Raw genomic sequence first — 18406 nt, 5'->3', positions numbered from 1 at the left:
AACTGGACAAAAAAGAAATGTCTATGGAAAGTTCTCCCAGGAGTATGATATGCTTTGTTTCCACACATACACAATACAGTAGGGGCTCAAAGGCACATCTTTGAAAAAATTTTCCTATCAAAGTGTCGGAAAGTATTATAGTCTCGTGAAGGAACGAGGAGAGCCTTTGTCACCCCTGGTGGTTGGCCAGGCTGAGTTGGCTTTATTTCTTTTGCAACAGGAACCTGGCATAGCCTGAGTGTGACATTCAAAGCCAAACATTCACCATCTCCAAAAACATCCAAGATCCCTCTTCTTCCCTTCTTTCCCTGACTGACAATAGCAGTTGTGCAAACTTGGGACCAACACATGTAGAAGAATCTCCTTCAACTTAAGGCAGGACAGAGCAGGTCTCTCTCTCTCTCTCTCTCTCTCTCTCTCTCTCTCTCTCTCTCTCTTTCTCTCTCTCTCTCTCTCTTTCTCTCTCTCTCTCTCTTTCTCTCTCTCTTTCTCTATATATCTCCCCCTTTTTGTTCATTCTCTCTCTCTCTCTTCTCTCTCTCTCTCTCTCTCTCTCTCTCTCTCTCTCTCTCTCTCTCCCTCTTTCTTTCTCTCTCTCTCTCCATCTTCTCTTTCTGCCGTGTGCAAACCCTCCCCTCCCCATCCCATTCCCCCACAAATAAGACAATGCTTACAATGAAAGATAATGCAGGTGCTATTACAAATAATGGTGTTTAGGAGAATACAAAGGTTCCAAATCATGCAGTTCCATCCAGGTGCAGCAGAAGGGAGGACATCACGGGACTCTGCAGAACACCTGTCTCTCAAGTGCTCACTAGATAAGTAAAATGAAGGATGAATATAGAGGCTTCTCTTCTCAGGGAACTGAGCATCCGCCAAATAAAAGAAGACTCCATTCCGTCTCCAGCATCCATCTCTCAAGACTAAAGAGTGTTTGTTGTCCACATGGAAGGGAGTGGCTTTATTGGGCTAGGTACCACGCAAGACACAGTCTTGGGACAGAGGGAGAAGGCAGGGATTAACTTCCTGAAGACAGTGCTCTATAGAAATAGTCCAAGCTGGCTGCCCTACAGGAGCCTACTCCTGCCATGCTGGAGTTTAGTGAGTCCTGTTTCTGAACTAAGATTTACTCATCAACAGTTCTAACCCAGCTTCAGGTTTATTAGGAAAGCAGACATCTAGGTATAGTCCCATGAGTTCTAAAAGGTGAAGAGATCAAGTCTTCTGGTGTTGGTTGTTGGAGTTTTAATTATTATTATTAATTATTATTATTAATATTAAATATGGGTTCATACTATACCAGTCATTTTCATTTTGCCCAGCCTGTTGAAGCTTCTCCGTTGATATAGGCAAAACCAGGAAAGTGTTGCATGTGCTCATACTCGGAATTCCTGCGGGTGGTCAGGGGGGTGTACATGTCACTAGAGCTTCCGTATCTTGTGGAGTGCACGGGCGGGCTTGGGTAGCATGTGTTGGCAGAGGGTACTTCTGGCCATCGAGGAGTGACCGGCGTGGGGTGTAGTCTAGGAGCACTGCTCATCAAACAAGGCTCCATCCGGGAGGTGGGGCTGTTGAAAGGGTACTTGGTAGGGAAGAAGAAAGAAATTCAAGAAGGTTAATCATAAGTTGTGCATTAATACCATGTTAGTCCTATTCACAGTCTGTTTCAAATTTGATTATTTTAGGATGTCGCAGTGAGGAAATCAATGCTCTTTAAAAGACACTGGAGAAAACCATTAGCCATAGTGGAGAAACATATTCACAGTCTGAGAAATCCCGGTGATTTGGTCCTCCTAAGGAGCAAAGCCCCGTTCCCTTCTCCTAGCCTGGTATATTTGGAGTCCAGCCTTAAAAAAAGAAGGGAAACTGCTTTGGATCTCAAGGAAGGTACACGGATAAGGTGACTTTCATCAATTATAGAACTTATCATATTCCACTCATTCCCAAGAATGAGACTTCCAAATAAAATACAGTGACTCTTTTTAAAACCGTGTTTTCCAGTTGAGCTCAACTATTATATGAACTGGGGTTGGAAGAAACTATTTAAGAGTCTGAGAATCAATGGCACAGAAGCTATTACTGATGGTTTTTGCTAGAGATGGTTCGTACTTTGTATTAAAGCAATGGCGGTCCTTGGCGTCCAACAAATGTTAGGGTCTGCTGTTAGGATGAGGGAAGAAGAGTATTCCAGAGAAAAGAGGGAGATTATAGGGCTGGGATGAGACAATCATGGGGGCTTTGTCAAGGTTGGAGGTATAGGTAAAATGGCCCCAAAGAGAGAAGGTTCCTGGGAGGGAGTTGTTTGAACAATAATAGACACTGTGGAGCTATGTTCCCATTCATTCTCCTCTGCTGCCACAACAACTATGCAAATAAGCCCTTTTTTAGCTTTAGCAGAGGAGAGAAGAGGGAGGAAGTGTAGGATCCCCTTGAAGACTCTTGTGCCAGTTGGTACAATGATAAGCCTTGCTGTGCTAAGGGCCACCCCAATATGGAGGCGAGCCAATCGTACGGTGGTAGAGAGAAGGCAGGGAGTAAAGGAAAGTGCTTGTGCACGGAGTCTTCTGCTCTCCATCTGTCTTTCCTGACAGTTGGAAAATAGGGGCCAGAGAGATTAGGTAGGGGTCTACCTCCTGGAGGGGAGACAGACAGGCTGAAGCCTGGACAGCAGGGAGGAAAGGAAGAATGACAACAATAGCTTATCCTTCCAAGTCTTTCCCCTGCTAGAGGGGCCTGAAAAGCAGAGGGGAGAGTGTTGGGGCCAAAGATGGTGGATGGAAAACTGGCCACTTGTGGCTCCACCTTGAAAGGAGGAACTCAGTCGAAGGAATGGATCCCCAAATGGGGCTAAGCCCACCTGACCCAGCAACCATGCTGTCAAGTGAACAGCTGGGTAGGAGGGAGGGCGTAGGTGGTGACTGGGAGCACCAGGGAGAGAGAATCAGGGCTGTTGCCAAGGAGACTGGAGAAGAGCAAACCCATCCTTTGGGTCTCTTCAGCAGATCTTTAACCCTGGGAGACGACTGATCTCTTTTCCCTTCTGCTCTGTGCAGTGACAGCATTATTAATGTGTTGTGGCTTTTAGGGAGCTGCAGGAGACCCTAAGAAGGTGAGCTGGTAAATCTCCCCGACTCAAATGGTAGCCTCCTAGCCAGGGAGCCTAACCAGGGCAGCCTTTGCAGGGTAGACCTTGCTTTTGGGAAACTAAACCCCAAACAAGAAAGTGAGAAATTGGGCTGGGAGTGATTGCGCTTCACTTTGCAAAGAGGATCTTCCACTGACCCTTCCTTGCTGTTCTTCCAAAAGTCTATGTCTACCTCCTAGTTTTTTGTAGAGCATCCCCTGCACAACTAGAACAAGGCAAATGGAAGCTAATGCTCCACTTGACTAGGAGACAATGATATTAATACAAAAAATGCTATCCATCCCCCAAACTCCCCTATGACCAAAACATGGATAGAGCAAAGTGCCCCCATTCTGCATTTTTAAAGGTGGGAAGCACAGGAGGTGTACCTCCTTCATGAAGTCATTTCATCAGCCCTCACTGCTACCCTACACAGCCTCAGAGCCTGGACCGGGGGTTCCCCTTATCCAGTTGGTCCATCTTTATGTACTGGAGAGCCTGTGAAATTCTTCCAGGACAATGGGTGCTCATTCCTCCTCCCCCTTTGGTAACTCAGTGAACTTGGGATTTCACCCTACCCTTGAGGTAGATTACAAATATCTTTACAAGTCTGTAGATGCGGTGGCCAAAGTGTTCATCCCCGAAGGCAATTCTAATTAGTTCAATTCAATAAGGATTTATTAAAGTATCTACCATGATTTGGATACTGTGTCATACACTGGGTGAACAACAAAGACCAAAAAAAAAAATCATCTTCCCCTGTCCTCAAGGAGCTTACATTCTACCAGTAAACTTGATAATGAAACTCTGAATTTAGTTAGGCTGGTTCAGATGGCAGATGTCCCCTGTACTCACAATATTCTGGCTCAGTGGGTATCACAGGCTAGATCATCCTCAAGCAGTGATTTAGTCACTCAGCGCCAGGAGAGGAAGGGAAGAAGAAGGTCTAACTTTAGAAATAGTAGAGTTCTAACCCCCTAACAAGCCCAGAGAGGTTAGGTTATGTCCAGTGGAAGTTCTTGACCAATGCTTGGGGTTGATTCTTTACCTATAATATAGGTATTATATATATATTTATATATATACCTATAATATAGGTAATAATAACATAAGGACCAGGGCCAGCATTCACCAAGCTTCCCACTGAGCTGCTATTTTTCACTGAGAACATACCTGGTTGTAATGTTAAATGGCATCTGATGCACTAAAAGCTTTGCCAGAGCATCCCTTTTACTGACATTGCCTTGAAGGACTGAAGACCACTGACTCAGCTTGGCGACTTGTTGATTTGATCTTTGCCTCTACCCAGAATCCCTAGCACCTTCAAATCTCAGCCCAACCCAAATCTTGTTCAGGAAGCCTTTCTTTTCCTGTCCCCATCACAGCTAAAGCCTTCTCCTCCAATATGACCTTATATCTACTCTATAAGTATTTCTATGTATGATGTCTTCCCTATTAGAATGTAAGCTCCTTGAGGGCAGGGACCAGCTTTTGTTCCTTATTTGTATTTATAGCACTATTCTGGTGCATAAGGAGAAAATGCTCACGGATTAACTAACTGATGACATGTTATCAGAATAGATTTACTGCTTGCCACCAGATGGAGCATTTTCTTTCAAGGGAACATGGTACAAAAATTTGCGGGATTTGTCCTTGACCAAGTATCCCATATGCAGCTGTGCCCACGGTTTGCATCAAGAGCTCAAACAAGAAAGAAACAACTAGGCTTTAACAGAAGCTTTAAATATCTCTATGTGACAATCAAATTCTGTTATGGTTGCTTCTGACATGGAAAGTTTTGTCCTGGTAGGTCAGCTAATTGCAAGTGAGTCAGTGATTTATTTTCCCCATAGTGAAGAGACCATTGAAAGACAATATTTGTGAAGTGCCCATTGGCCCCTGCCTGGCGATTAACTCAACCAAGGAAGCTTCTATTCAGCCTTGTTAGAGTGTCCACAGCAAAGCCATCTGCACGGATGCCGACCCAGGCAGCCACATCACCTCTCACACTCTGCATCCGGTTTTAATGAAGGGTCCTGTAGCTTGCAGACTCAAAACACTGAAGCTGGGACATTGGGGTCTGGCATAAAGGCCATGCTTGTTGGAGGGCCCTTGACAGGAAATTGCCATTTTTCTGGGTCAAATCCCACTTGTTGCAGAGACCATGGTTAGAGTGAGATGAGAAATATGGCTTCCTACACCTTGTGAGTGCAGTGTTTGTGTGTGTGTGTGTGTGTGTGTGTGTGTGTGTGTGTGTGTGTGACGGGAGATCAAATAGTTAGAATTTAGGTCCTTCCAAATTTTAGGATGAATTTTGCCTTTTTGGGGGGAAAGAATGGGGGAACATCATAGAACATGCTATTTTAAGAGACTATTTCTAGTACCAAAGGCTTATTTTTCTCCACATGGAGGAAGAAAGAATGAATCCTTTATTCCTGTCCTCTGCCAAGCTGGCTGCTGCTTGTGCAAGAGGGTGAAAGGTGGTCCTGTGAGCATTGCAAATTGTTTTCCTAATGAAAGCTGTGCTAACGTCCCCTGACATGTCACTTAAGGACTTGGGGCTAATGTGCCCCAAGCAGAACTTAGAGCTAGACTTCCTCCAGCCCAGGATTTCACAGCATGACCCTGCCCAAATGAGGAGCTGCAAAGTCTCCACTGAATCTGGAGACCCTAGATCCCGGTTCCAGTTAATCCAGCTTGCCAAACTTAATATTCTATATTAGTCTTACTTAGTTCTGACTTTCTTATATCCTAAGGCCTCTTCCAAGTCTAAGATTCTATGTTCAAAGTCTCTTCTAGTTCTGATATTCTAGGTTGTAAAATGATAAAATATAAGGTCTTAGAGAGTAGAGACCATTTTAAAAAATAAGTAGTACGTCCAGAACTTGGAACAGTGTTTGCATGTAGTAGGCAACAGTGAATGTGTGTTGATTAAATGATTGAGAAGTTTGCAGTAGTCACTCCTTTGGACATCAATCCAGAAAGAAAGAGAGAGAGAGAGAGAGAGAGAGAGAGAGAGAGAGAGAGAGAGAAGAGAGACAGACAGAGACAGAGAGAGAGAGCATGAAGGAGGCAGAAATGAAGAAAGGAAGAAAAATAAAAGAGAAAGGAAGAAAGAAAGAATATATACACATAAAGACGTGTGTGTGTGTGTGTGTGTGTGTGTGTGTGTGTGTGTGTGTGGAAAGAGAGAGAGAGACAGAGAGACAGAAAGAGAGAGATCCAAAAAGCTCAGATTATTTAACTCCTCAGTATACTTTCCCCCATTTGCTCAATTCCAAACAAAGCTACTGGGGAAGGGATGAAAAAAGACTCAAGCAGGGTGAGCTTTTCAGCAACCAACAGCAAAATCATCCCATAGCCCTTTGTGTTTCATCTTTAGAAAGTCCCTGAGAAGCTGGACACTAGTCTTCAACCATGGCCATCCATGAAGGCCCCCTCTTATATGTACTGCCCATCATTCTATAAATGGAGAAACCAAGGCCCAGAGTGGTTACGAGGGGTCTTGTCTTATGGTCACTGAGGAAATCAACAGTGAAATCAAGGAAAGAATCTGGGTCCTCTTCTCAGCCTTTTCCCTGCTTCACAAGATTTGATCAGTTGGTCTCTAATGGTAACCTAGAACATTCTTTAACTACTACTGGTTACTAAATAACATTGTTTGAGTATATTTTCCCCCAGATTCGAAAAGGATCCCCCATTTGGACGTAACTTCAGCTACCATAAAAAAATCAAGTTTGGCAAAATAGGATTGTATGAGACTTAGGAAGCCTTCCATTTCTCCTCATGTCAGTGATTAAGCATAAATTCAGGAGATGGAGCTTCTGAGATTTCATAAAAGAAAGCACTCAGGTAGGAAAGAAAATAAAGAAAGGTGAGATTTAATTTTCCCCTTAATTCTGAGTAGAGCTAGACAGCGCTTCTTGGATCTTACTGACAAGTTGAGGAAGTGTTCCCCATCACCTCACAGACTGGATGATCACCTATCTGGAGTTTTATAGAGGTCAGGTCCAAGTTGGATTCAGTGGCCTCCGAGATACCTGTGAGATACTAGGATCTTCCTTCTGCCTCTGAGATACTGGGATCTTTTACAAGGCAATTCTCAGCCATCATTAAGACCTCTGAAAGTAGCACGGCTTCTGATCCCAGGAGCCTCCGCGTTGGATGCTTGCATCTCTTCCTGACGCAGCTAGGAGCCCATAATGAATGCCCCAGGTGATGACCTAGTGGAACCAATGCCCAAGCTTATCTGGGGATTACCCAAAGTCTCTCCCTTGATGCTACAGATGGAAATCAAAACACACCCATTTACGCCAAGTGCTCTGGGTATTATGACCATATTCTCCTGCCACAATCCAAAACATGATGTAATCAAAGAAGCTTTAAGTGATCTCTTCCAGGACACACAGATGTGAAGTCTGGATCATCCATTTTTATCCACATGCCCTGATATTTGCCAGAGGGGAAAACTGGGCACTGAGTGATGAATGAATGAATGAAAAAGTACTTATCAAGTGCTTACTATATGATGGCAGATGTCTGGAAGAGATTGTCAGGTCCTAGTACAATACTCTTTCTCACTTATCTCACACAGAGAAAAGAAAATAGAAAATTGAAGGGTTGATAAAGAAAGAGAGGATGGGGTCATGTGATGTCCTGTGACTATAAGCCCCTTGGGGTCAGGAACTACCTTCTATTTTGTTTTTATAGCCTCACCACCTCACAAAATACCTTGTCCATATTATGAAAGCTTATTAAATTGAATTGGAAAAATCAAAATGAAATGATAGACAAAGTAACTTTGTCAACTGGCTCTTGGTAAAGGTTCCTGGCCAGATGTGATTCTCACTTGCAAAAAGCCAAGGGAGTTAATTTAGCAACTCTCAGCCCATGAGATATCCCAAGAGAAAAGGACAAACAGACACGATTGGATTGTGTAAGCCAGTCAATTTTCCAATCTATATTTAAAGGTAAATTTTAGGTACACTTAGGAAGCCCATTTTGATATAGGTTGGTAGAATTGCTTATTTTTGTTGTAAATAATTATACCAAAGGTTATCACCAGAGCTGGTTCATATTAGCTTTGGAGATCATTTGTTAAATTTTCTTTTTCTGTTTCTTTTTTTTAAGAAACAAGCAAATGCTACAAATTAGGACTTCACTAATGATTTTGTTGATTATTTAAAATTAAGAAAGTGATGAAGGGAAAGTGGATAATGAAAATGAAGTTTTAAAGTGTGGGTCCTAAATATGGTTCTTTCTTTTCCTTCCTTCCTCCCTCTATTTCTTCTTTCTTTCTTTCTTTCTCTCTTTCTTCTTCCCTCCCTCTCTCCCTCCCTCCCTCTCTCCTTCCTCCCTCCCTCTCTCCTTCTTTCCTCCCTTCCTTCCTTCCTTCTTTCCTTCCTTCCTTCCTTTCTTCCCTCCTTCCCTCCTTCCTTCCTCCCTCCCTCCCTCCCTCCCTCCCTCCTTTTCTTCCTTCCTTCCTTCTTTTTCCTCTTCTTTTTTGGAGAGCCAGTTGTTAAACATTTACCAGCTCACTCGTGATGTTATCTGACCTAGTGATTGTAGCTCCTGGATACATGTGGTGAAATGAGTTGCATGATGCATCCGAGGTCTTATCTTCTCACTTCAAGGGCATTAAGGGCAACAGGTAAAAAGGGGAGTTAAGGGGATTGAGTAAAGATCATTACAGGATCAGTTCCACTCCTGGTCTACCCTAATGCGGCAGGGCTTGGTCAGAGACTCAAGGGTATAAGCACAAAGAAAGAGATAGCAGAGACATAAATTATATGCTGGAAAAAGGACAGAATGCTCACAAGAAGAGACATCTTAGAGATAAAAGTGCCCTATTAGGAGCATTATTATAGGAGCTCCTATTATTTAGGAGACTAAATTTGAGTTTGGGGAAAAGACAGAAATTGATTGACAAAGGATTTATCCAACACTTACTAAACAGGCAGTTAGGTGGCGCCATAGTGGATAGAACATTAGGCCTAGAGTCAGGAAAACTCATCTTCCTGAGTCAAATCTGACCTCAGATGCATACTGGCTATGGGACCATGATCAAATCACTTAACCCTGTTTGCCTCAGTTTCCTCCTCTGTAAAATGAGCTGGAGAAGGAAACAGCAAAGTACTCCAATATCTTTGATTAGAAAACCCCAAAAGAGATCACAAAGTCAACTGACCATATGACAAGCTCTGTGGAGTTGTCAGACTCAGCTCTGGGGAGCAGCGAGCTGTCATGCTTTCTCCCCCATCTTCTCCCAGATTAATGGGAGGGAAAGGTATGCATAGGGAACCTGTGTTTCCGGAGATGCTTTTTCAGATTTTCAACTCTACCCAGATTGGTGGCACTTTGTATAAAATGGTAGCCAGCATAAGTCACGGGGGCATGTCATACTAGATATTAGACATATAAAATAAAAAAATATATAAAATAAAATAATAATTAAAAAAATAACAATCCCTTTCCTCAAGGGGCTTACCTTCTACTTAGGGAAACTTATGTATACGCTCATCTATACCCATATTTTAGAAATATACAGAAAATACAAACAAAATCAGGATGAGGTAATCTCAGGGGGCAAACACTAGTAGTTGGAAGTTGGATTTCTCATGTAGGAGGGGATGCTGGAGCTGTTTCTTATAGGAAACCAGGAATTCCAATAGGCAGAGGCAAGGAGGAAGAACATTTCAGGGATGAGAGACAGCTACAAAGCAGAGAAGCAACAGACAAATTTAATTGATGGGGAGACAACTCGGACTTCCAGACACAAGGCCCTATGGGAGGGAAAGACCCCAAGACGTTTCCTAATAGTGGAGAGACAAAAATCCCGTGAGAAGATATCCCTGTGAGAAGAGACCCTGGAAACACTATGAGGCTACCATGAAGGGAAAAAAAAAAGACAGGGCTAGATCAGGGAGGATCTCACTAGGGTTAGGGCCCCCTGGGGGTAGAATGACGCATGCCATCCAGTACTTTCCTATTTTAACTAATTACTTTTGATAACTAGGTGCTAAGTCAGTTATTTCTATAAGGACCATCAGTATGTTCTAAATTTCAGTGCTCTGAGGCAAAGTCCCAATTGCCTTCCCTTAGTTATGGCTCAGCTTGTACAGGTTGTTAATAACACAGATGGGCCTAGGGCCCAAGGGTTCTGAGTTCTTGTCCAATGATCTTTCCATCACACCATGCTGCCTATAAATGAGAAACACGGAGTTAATGAGGATGCCCTAATAACAGAAATAATGAGAGGACTTGTCCAAATACTCTTTATGAACATTGAAGATAAGGTTTCAGATAGAGGAGAGGATTCCTTTGCTAAGATGGTAGTCTGTGCTGCCTTTTCTCTCACCAAGGGAAGAAGAAGCAAACATTGTGTATGAGATAGAAAAGAAATGATGAGAATGGAAATAAGAAATAATATCGGGAAAGAAGGAAGCCATGTTTCCCTTGGTGTAACTGAAATGCCTGGGGACTGATCTCATTAAAAAGCAGAAAATTCTTTAGTTGCAACCTATCCTATCAATCAATAAAAATGTACTAAGCACCTACTGTGTGCTAAATTGTGGGAATACAAAAATGAGAATTAAGCCAGCCTTGCCCTCAAGGAGCTTCCATTCGATTGGATTTTGGCACTGAAAATCTTTTGAAAATATTCTAATTGCCTTCTGGCCATAAGGAATTATTTCTAAGTGCTACAGACACAGAGAGGAAACATTTTATGGTCTCTGTCCTCAGGGAGCTTGGGGCTGATGTAATGACATTTTATTACGAGTGTGACACAAGATAGAACATATTAAGAGCCAAGGGAGATCTAGCAAAGCCTTACAAAAATTCTGAGCATGAAAGGAGCCTTGTCAATTGCTTTGTCAACTGATGGAGATAGATGTTGTTTTCTCTGCTAGAAATCCATCCAGTTTTAGAGCACCAATATGGTAACTAAATTTCCTGTAATTCACTTTGAAATAGAAAATCCAGAGAACTGGAGTGAGCAACCATTGGGTTCCTAATTATCAATGACCACAGGCCAAAAACCTGATGTAACTGGACTTGATATAACAGGAGTTTTGGTATACTGAGTATAATGGTTCTATTTAAAAGTGGTGTTTCAAAAAGAGGCAGGGAGTGGGTAAGTTGGGGGAAGTACTACAAAGTACATTTTAATTTCTAAAAATTAAGTTGAGTGAAGTTTTAGTTTTTAATCTTTAGATTTAGTTTTAGATTTAATTTAGATTTAGATTTAATTTGGGGAAAGAAATAGCATCCTTCAGTTAAAGAGGGGAACAAATTCTGGGTTTGGAGCCAGAGGATCTGGATTCAAGTCCCACCTATGTCATTTACTAATGACTTTAGGTCACTTAGCCACTCTTAACCTTAGTGTTTCATCAACCAAATAAAGGAGTTAGATTAAATGACCTCTTGTAATGGCCCAGTTCTTAAGCTTTGATCTATAAATATTTAGCAGGTTATTCCTTAAAGAGAACTGAATTCCCTGATTGTCCACTCTGATGAAATGCACTGGTTAAATAAATATGGAGAACAAGCAGATTGATGGAAAAGAAAAGGGAAAAGGATTGGTGTCAAAGACAACTCCAAGACTTGTCCAGAGAGCGGAGGACAAGAAGAGAAGAGCAGATGCTAAATATATCATTCACTTCTTCTCTATATCCAGTGACACTCAACACAGAACTGGGCACATGCTAGCAGGGGTTTAATGAACATACATTATCATAATTTGACTTGACACCAAAGGTTTGTAAAATAGGAAAAGTAACCTTACCTGTGAGGAGCCCCTGTGGTATGGAGAATAATGGAGAGGCCCGGAGATGGCCGTGTCATGTGGTAGGGATGGGTACTGACTCTGCATTGGGTGGGGATGCTGGTTGCTATAGGTTCCATAATTGTAACTCCCTGTGTAGCTAAAAAGCAATGAATATTGTTTCATGAATAATGTTATAATAGCCCGTTGGTTTGATATTTCAAACATAAGACCATAGACGCTAGGTTCTCTGTCTGTGGGCTGTCTGTCCTGACTTCTCATCACCATCACTTGGCCCATCCCAAATTTTGTTTCCCTACCAGCCATCCCATGCTCAGTGAAATGAATACTCTTTAGCAGGACCACACCATAGTGTTCATGGGTCAGAAGACCAGCTATGGTGGGTAACCTTAGTTCACTTGTATTTAAAGTAGATTCATAAAGGTCTCAACTGCAAGTTAGCCTTTATAAGTTTGTCTTCCATAGGGACCCTAAATTTCAAGGGGCATAAATATTAGTCCTAAAGAGTAATAGGAACTCTTAATTCAGGGCTTTGGATTGTTCAATTCCTTAGATTGTAGGTCTCTCAGAGGACCCCTGAGATCTTTTAATATATGTATAAGTATATGATGTATAATATATGATGGTTCTCTCTGGGAGCAAGTTTCTCAGGGACGTTTTCTGGAGGCAGCCTTAGTTTCAGTTCAAAATAATAATCACCTCAAATGCAGCCAGGAATTTAAGTACAGTTCTTTATTGTTTCTTCCAAAATAGCCCAGTAATCTTTCCTTGGTTCCGAGAGCTCTTGTTGCTAGTCCTTTAGCTCTTCTAGCTTCTGCCTATCTCCAACTGAGGCTCCCCTCACAATCTTGTCAAAACTATTTTTGTAACAATATCAAGATGTTTTAATTTCTAATACAGTAAATATCAATATCCACAAACAGTTAAACCAAAGTTTCTGGGGTTTTTCTATCATTTTTAAGAACACAAAGGGGTTCTGAGGCCAAAAAGCTAAAGAACTATCCCTTAAAGGGAAGTGATGGATGTAGACAGACAAGCACCAGCAATGAAATGATAAGGCAGGGCAAAGGCCTGGGAAGGTGACCTACCCATGTTCCTCTCTGTGGGGATAAACTGGTATCCGATGGGTGACGGAGGAAGAAGGCACGTGAGTGTTTCTCATACAGGGCAGCTGTTGGGAGCTTTCAGCAGGTGAACCGGCAGCTGTTGTCACTGTGTAGGTAAGGGACCAGGTGTAGGACTGCATTGCTCCTGCTAAGACAAAATGGTACTCTGTCTGTCATGGAACCTAATCACAGGATGTCAGTGTCGTCTCCCCATTCTTTTACTAGGAGCCTTAAGAGAGGTGAGAAGTCAACCAAAATGCAATGCTGTGAAAATAAGCATGACGAGAACCTTGAAGGGAACTTAAGCCAAGAACTTAACAAACCTATTCAGATTGAGCTTTTGCCATGTTGCACAATAATGGATGTTAAAAAAAAATTACCTTGTCTTGATGTAATAGGAGCAGAGATTTTGAGCTAGGAGGAATAGTAGAAGAAACCCTCTTAGAGAAAAGTTTGAGAATTTTAGGAGAGTCTTCCTCATAATCAAAGCTGTTCAATAGCAGGATGGATTTGGATATATGGTTAAGAGGTCCCCATCAGTGGAAGTATATAGACAAAAACTAGATAAGCATCCATCATGGATGTCTTAGGGAGTGTTCCTATATCAGGTATGGGGCAAGACTAGTTAAGATCTGAGGTTTCTTCCACCTCTAAGATGATTTGATAACATTTCTCTTTTGAGTCAAACTCCATTGCTGACTTCCTAACAATGAACAACATGCTTTTCCCCCTAAAGGCAGAAGGTTCCTAAGTAAGATTCACCCTAAGTATAAAGTATAAATATAAATTACCTTAAAGGTTTGGATTTGCTGGGATGGGATGGGAAATGTGGCTAGACAGGAAAACATGTAAAAGGATTAGACTGCATCCCTTGAATGTCAGGGATGGAGAACAATAGACTGGCTTCTCTTTTAAAAACACTCAGAGTCATATCAGATTGCTTGCCTTCTTGGGGAGACAGCAGGGAAGGAGAGAAGGAAGCAAAATGGAGAACTCAAAATCTTATCAAAGTGAATGTTGAAAATTGTCTTTACATGTAGTTGGAAAAAATACTATTTACATTTAAAAATATGCAGAAGATGGCTAGGGGCAATGGGAGAACAAGTTGCCTCATCTGGGAGTTCCTTGTGTTAGGATTCAGTCTGAGAGCTAAGAATAGTTTTTGTTACATTTAAAAATAAAGATGTATTGTATTTTTAAATGTAAAAAACAACTTGTAGGCCCCCCTCTGTACAGAAACAGGAGGTAGATAGAATTTAATCTCCTGGGCTATAGTATGTCAACTCTGCCCTACACTACTGAAATAACAAATCCACTCCCCATCCTAGGGAAATGTTTTAGGGAAGCATTCAGTCCTACGCCCTAGCAAGAGATCATAAAATTGATGTTTAAATCTCTAAGAAGGTAACAACTGATTTTTAATCATGGGATAAATTTCTCTTTTGTTTTCTTGCAGGGCAAAAAAAAAAGTTAGCTAAGTTGAGGGATAAGTCATCGGTCATAGAGTAGTAAACTGGGGCACCTGGGTCTTGGGAATGATTTCATGTCTAAGGTTTGAAATTCCATTAGCAAATGAGTAATTGGCTGACCCAGGGAGCAAACCATATACTTGTTAGTGGTGCGGCCATTAGAATAATCATTAATGGGGCTTTTGTCATTTCGAAAGAATGAGGGTCTATCATCTCTTTGGAGTCTTCTTCCATTGGGGGAGGGGACCCACAGATAAAGTTGTCCCCATCAGCTCGAGCTTCTGCCAGGGGACCATTTATATGGATCTACTTTTCCTTAAGCAGGGATCATATAATCGCCCCCAATTTAATTTGTTGTCTTTGTGTTGGGCCCAGTGAATGAGGGCAGTTTGAAATGCCAGATAAATGGTTAACTTTTATGACCAATGCCAGAAATAAGGAAGGACTTAAGGAGCTTATAAAAGATACAAATGGAAGGTCCTCCAACCCAGTGATGACCCAGACCAAACAGGTCAGTACTGTGACTTAAACAGAGGATAAGGAATTACATCCCTGTGTCATGTTAAACAGGCGGGCTGATTTGACACCAAATGTCACGTTCCATTTTCTTCAAAGAGAGGCAGGAATTTAAAATGTAGTGTAGGTTTGGAGGCTGAAGGGGAAGGGTGAGAAGTATGGTATTATTTTCCTTCCATTTTCTTAGGCTTGGAAATTTAGAGTGAAAAAAAAAAGATGGGAAATGAATTAAATGTTGTTCAGTTCTATTGAAAAAGTCCTGCTGATTGGAGAGAGGAGAAGTGAAGGAAAAAAGCATTTGTTATGTACCTACTGTATGCTAGATACTTAACAAATATTATCTCATTTGATCCCAGCACCTACCCTGCAAAGTAGGTGCCATTATTATCCTTGTTTGAATTCAAACACAGAACCTGTGTTTGAATCCTATCTCTGTCATTTACTGGGTATGTGACAATTCCCTTCTCTTTTCTGGGACTCAGTTTTCTCATCTGTAAAATGAGGGGTTTCAACTAGATGTCTTTTAACATCCTTTTCAACTCTAAATCTATTGCTCTCCCAAGTATTTTCATCATATATAATAATGAAATTTATTTCACATGATCACTATTGATGTTGTTAATTTCTGTTTCACCCACCTATGTTTCCACCTACTCATTCCCCAGCCACTTTCAAATAATTAAAACATATAATCTTAAAAAGAAATACTTTGTGTGCAGAAACCCAGAAGTCATTTGTTGGTAAAACTGGAGCTTCCTTGAAACTATACTTTGTGTCAGAGGATTTTAGAAAAAAATACAAAGATTTGTGAACATTCAGAACATACTCAGTTAAGTCTAAGAATTTCATTGATGGAAACTTCCTTATGCAGAATAGAAATGGCAAATGGTGAGTTAATTAAGAGAAGACCCATAGTTAGTGATGGACACACCCATCTTCATAAAGGCTCCCAACATTTGAAAGCTATTTTGTATCTGGCTTCCAGCCAACATTACAACTCATCAACTCTGGGATCAGAGGTCCAGAGCTGGAAAGGCCCTTTGGCGACCCACCAGCCCAATCTAAAGAAGAGGAAACTCATCCCCTAAAGATATTAATTGACAAAAGCAAGGCCATATAGATAGGAAAATGGCAGAGCCAAAATCCTAACACCAGTCCTCAGTCTCTGACTCATCTGCCATTTTTGCTCTGGGTAAAATCTAGTTGGTTGAGTCTGGAAAACACAAAGACAGCTTTGACAGTTGAAAAGACATGTAACTGAGGAGGCCAGATTATCAAGGAAGTGAGATCTTCATTGGCGATGCTGCTAAAAAAGATTTGCCCAAGAAATCAGATTCAAATCTGTGTTTTGCAAACTTGGGTCGACCAGACTTTATCCAACTTCCACGTTAAGAAAACATCCAAGAGAAATCTGATATGATAGCTTTCCAAAGATTACTCCAAAGAATTAGTGGCTTTCTTCTTAACAAAACAATTATATTATTACTTTATAAATGAAATACATCATAAGTTCTTTGATACTGAAAGAGGATATTTAATCAAAGAACATATGATCTATTTAATTTCCATTTATATTAGCTTCCCTAATTTGTTTCCTCATTAGGGCCCAAAATGGGGCTCTAGATGACCCATGTTTAATAATCGTTTTTTAACAGGCTTGTATAGATAGCATCGATAATCCCAAGGAATGAATTCCTTGTTTTCTTCCAAGAACATGTTCTCATTTTGAATATTAACTGCCTTAAGTCTTTTATAAATGGTGCTCGAGGAAAACATTTGGCATCAGTTCACGCATGATGAAATTTTTTAATGTGTCCCGGAGACATCCAAGAACAAAGTTAGGGTGCCCCAAATCTTCAAAGGTTACCAACATCTGAAGAGAATCTGTTCCATATTTATATTTCGGAAGAGATGCTTTTATGACTTTTTAACGTGTTACATTCAAGTTTCCCGGTGCGTTCCAGGCGGCTTCCATCCCCCTAAGCGCACCTGCCTTCCCCAGGCATCCGATTTATGACATAGGCCAGAGGGAAATATAGCCAATTCATAAATCAGATGAGATCTACAAGCAGGTAGAAAAACCTTCCTTTCCCGTTCCTCCAAAACGATTTCCCTTTATCTCTTTGCTTCACATGGGAACAACACATGCTCAGTCATGGAATCCTGACCAAAGGTGCTCATCAGCAGTTGCTCTTGAAGACAGCTACAATCTCACAGTTTTGAAGAAGATAATAGATGTTTCCTTCTCCAAACAGTAAGAGGAAATATGCAGGTACAAACTCATAAGCAAAAGAACACTCTAGTTTCTCACTTCAAGTGACCCAAAAGTATCTTAGGTCAAGAGATCATGATTGCAGATCATTAAGACTTGGTTTTCACAAAAAATCTTTGGGATCCTAAAGGTCCCTTTCTACAGCATCACTGGTTATTTAGCATCTTTTTGTAGACTTTGAGTGATGGGGAACTCATCACTTCTTGAAGCAGATCATCACACTTTGGGATGGCATCTAATAGGACATTGTTTTGTTCTCTCCATAGAGATGAAATTTGCCTCTTACTAGGTTCCACTGAGCTCAGCTGCATCCCCTGGGAACAAGTGGATTCATCCTAGGTCTTTCACATGACATGGCCCTCTACTGGATACTGGGGATGTGAATATGAGGACATTCCCTCAAGGGATTTGCCTTCTACCTTAAAATAGTAATGGCCCCAGATTCTAGACAAGACAAGAACTGGGCTGGAAATGGAGTGAGAGGGAGAGGGACAGGAGGGGAAGTATGAGAAGAAGTAGGGGAGACAGGGCCAGAAGAGAAGATGGTGGAAGACAAGGGAGGAAGGAAACACTAACTGTAGAGGACATCGCCAAGTTTCCTTCTGAAAACTTTTTTAAAATTAAAGCTTTTTATTTTCAAAATATATACATGGATAATTTTTGACATTCATCCCTCTAATTTTTCCTTTCCTTCCTCCACTCCTCCCACAGTCGGCAGATGATCCAATATATGTTGAACATGTGTAATTCCTCTATACATATTTCCACAAATATCATGCCGCATCAGAAAAATGAGATCAAAAAGGAAAAAAAATGAGAAAGAAAACAAAATGCAAGCAAACAATAACAACAAAAAGTGAAAATATGATATTGTGGTCCACACTCAGTTGTGCATATGACTTTCTTCATTACAAGATCATTGAAACTGGTCTCAATCACCTCATTGTTGGAAAGAGCCATGTCCATCAGACTTGATCATCATATAATCTTGCTGTTGCCATGTACAGCGATATTCTGATTCTGCTCATTTCATTCAGCATCAGTTGATGTCTCTCCAGGCCTCTCTGAAATCAACCTGTTGTCGTTTCTTACAGAACAATAATATTCCATAACATTCATATACCATAACGTATT

The 18406-nt window shown here is 41.2% G+C and overlaps 1 protein-coding gene across 3 annotated transcripts in view; it reads right to left on the bottom strand.

Moving 5' to 3' along the window:
• Window positions 1-585: 585 nt before the first annotated feature.
• The window catches only part of RFX4 (regulatory factor X4), a 134241-nt gene continuing 116420 nt past the window's right edge, over window positions 586-18406 (bottom strand). For 2 of the 3 annotated variants that reach the window (XM_051961474.1, XM_051961477.1), the window contains exons 16-18: window positions 12998-13163; window positions 11910-12048; window positions 586-1582 (exon numbers count right to left, since the gene is read on the bottom strand). In XM_051961474.1, coding sequence (XP_051817434.1) covers window positions 1310-1582; window positions 11910-12048; window positions 12998-13163 — 578 coding nt within the window. In that variant the 3' untranslated portion in view covers window positions 586-1309. The remainder of the gene's footprint in view (window positions 1583-11909; window positions 12049-12997; window positions 13164-18406) is intronic. The other variant, XM_051961475.1, reaches the window with a different exon arrangement.

The sequence above is a fragment of the Antechinus flavipes genome, chromosome 5 (genome assembly GCF_016432865.1).
Source record: "Antechinus flavipes isolate AdamAnt ecotype Samford, QLD, Australia chromosome 5, AdamAnt_v2, whole genome shotgun sequence".
In the NCBI taxonomy this organism is placed as follows: Eukaryota; Metazoa; Chordata; class Mammalia; order Dasyuromorphia; family Dasyuridae; genus Antechinus; species Antechinus flavipes.
This window is presented reverse-complemented; position numbering and strand designations above follow the sequence as displayed.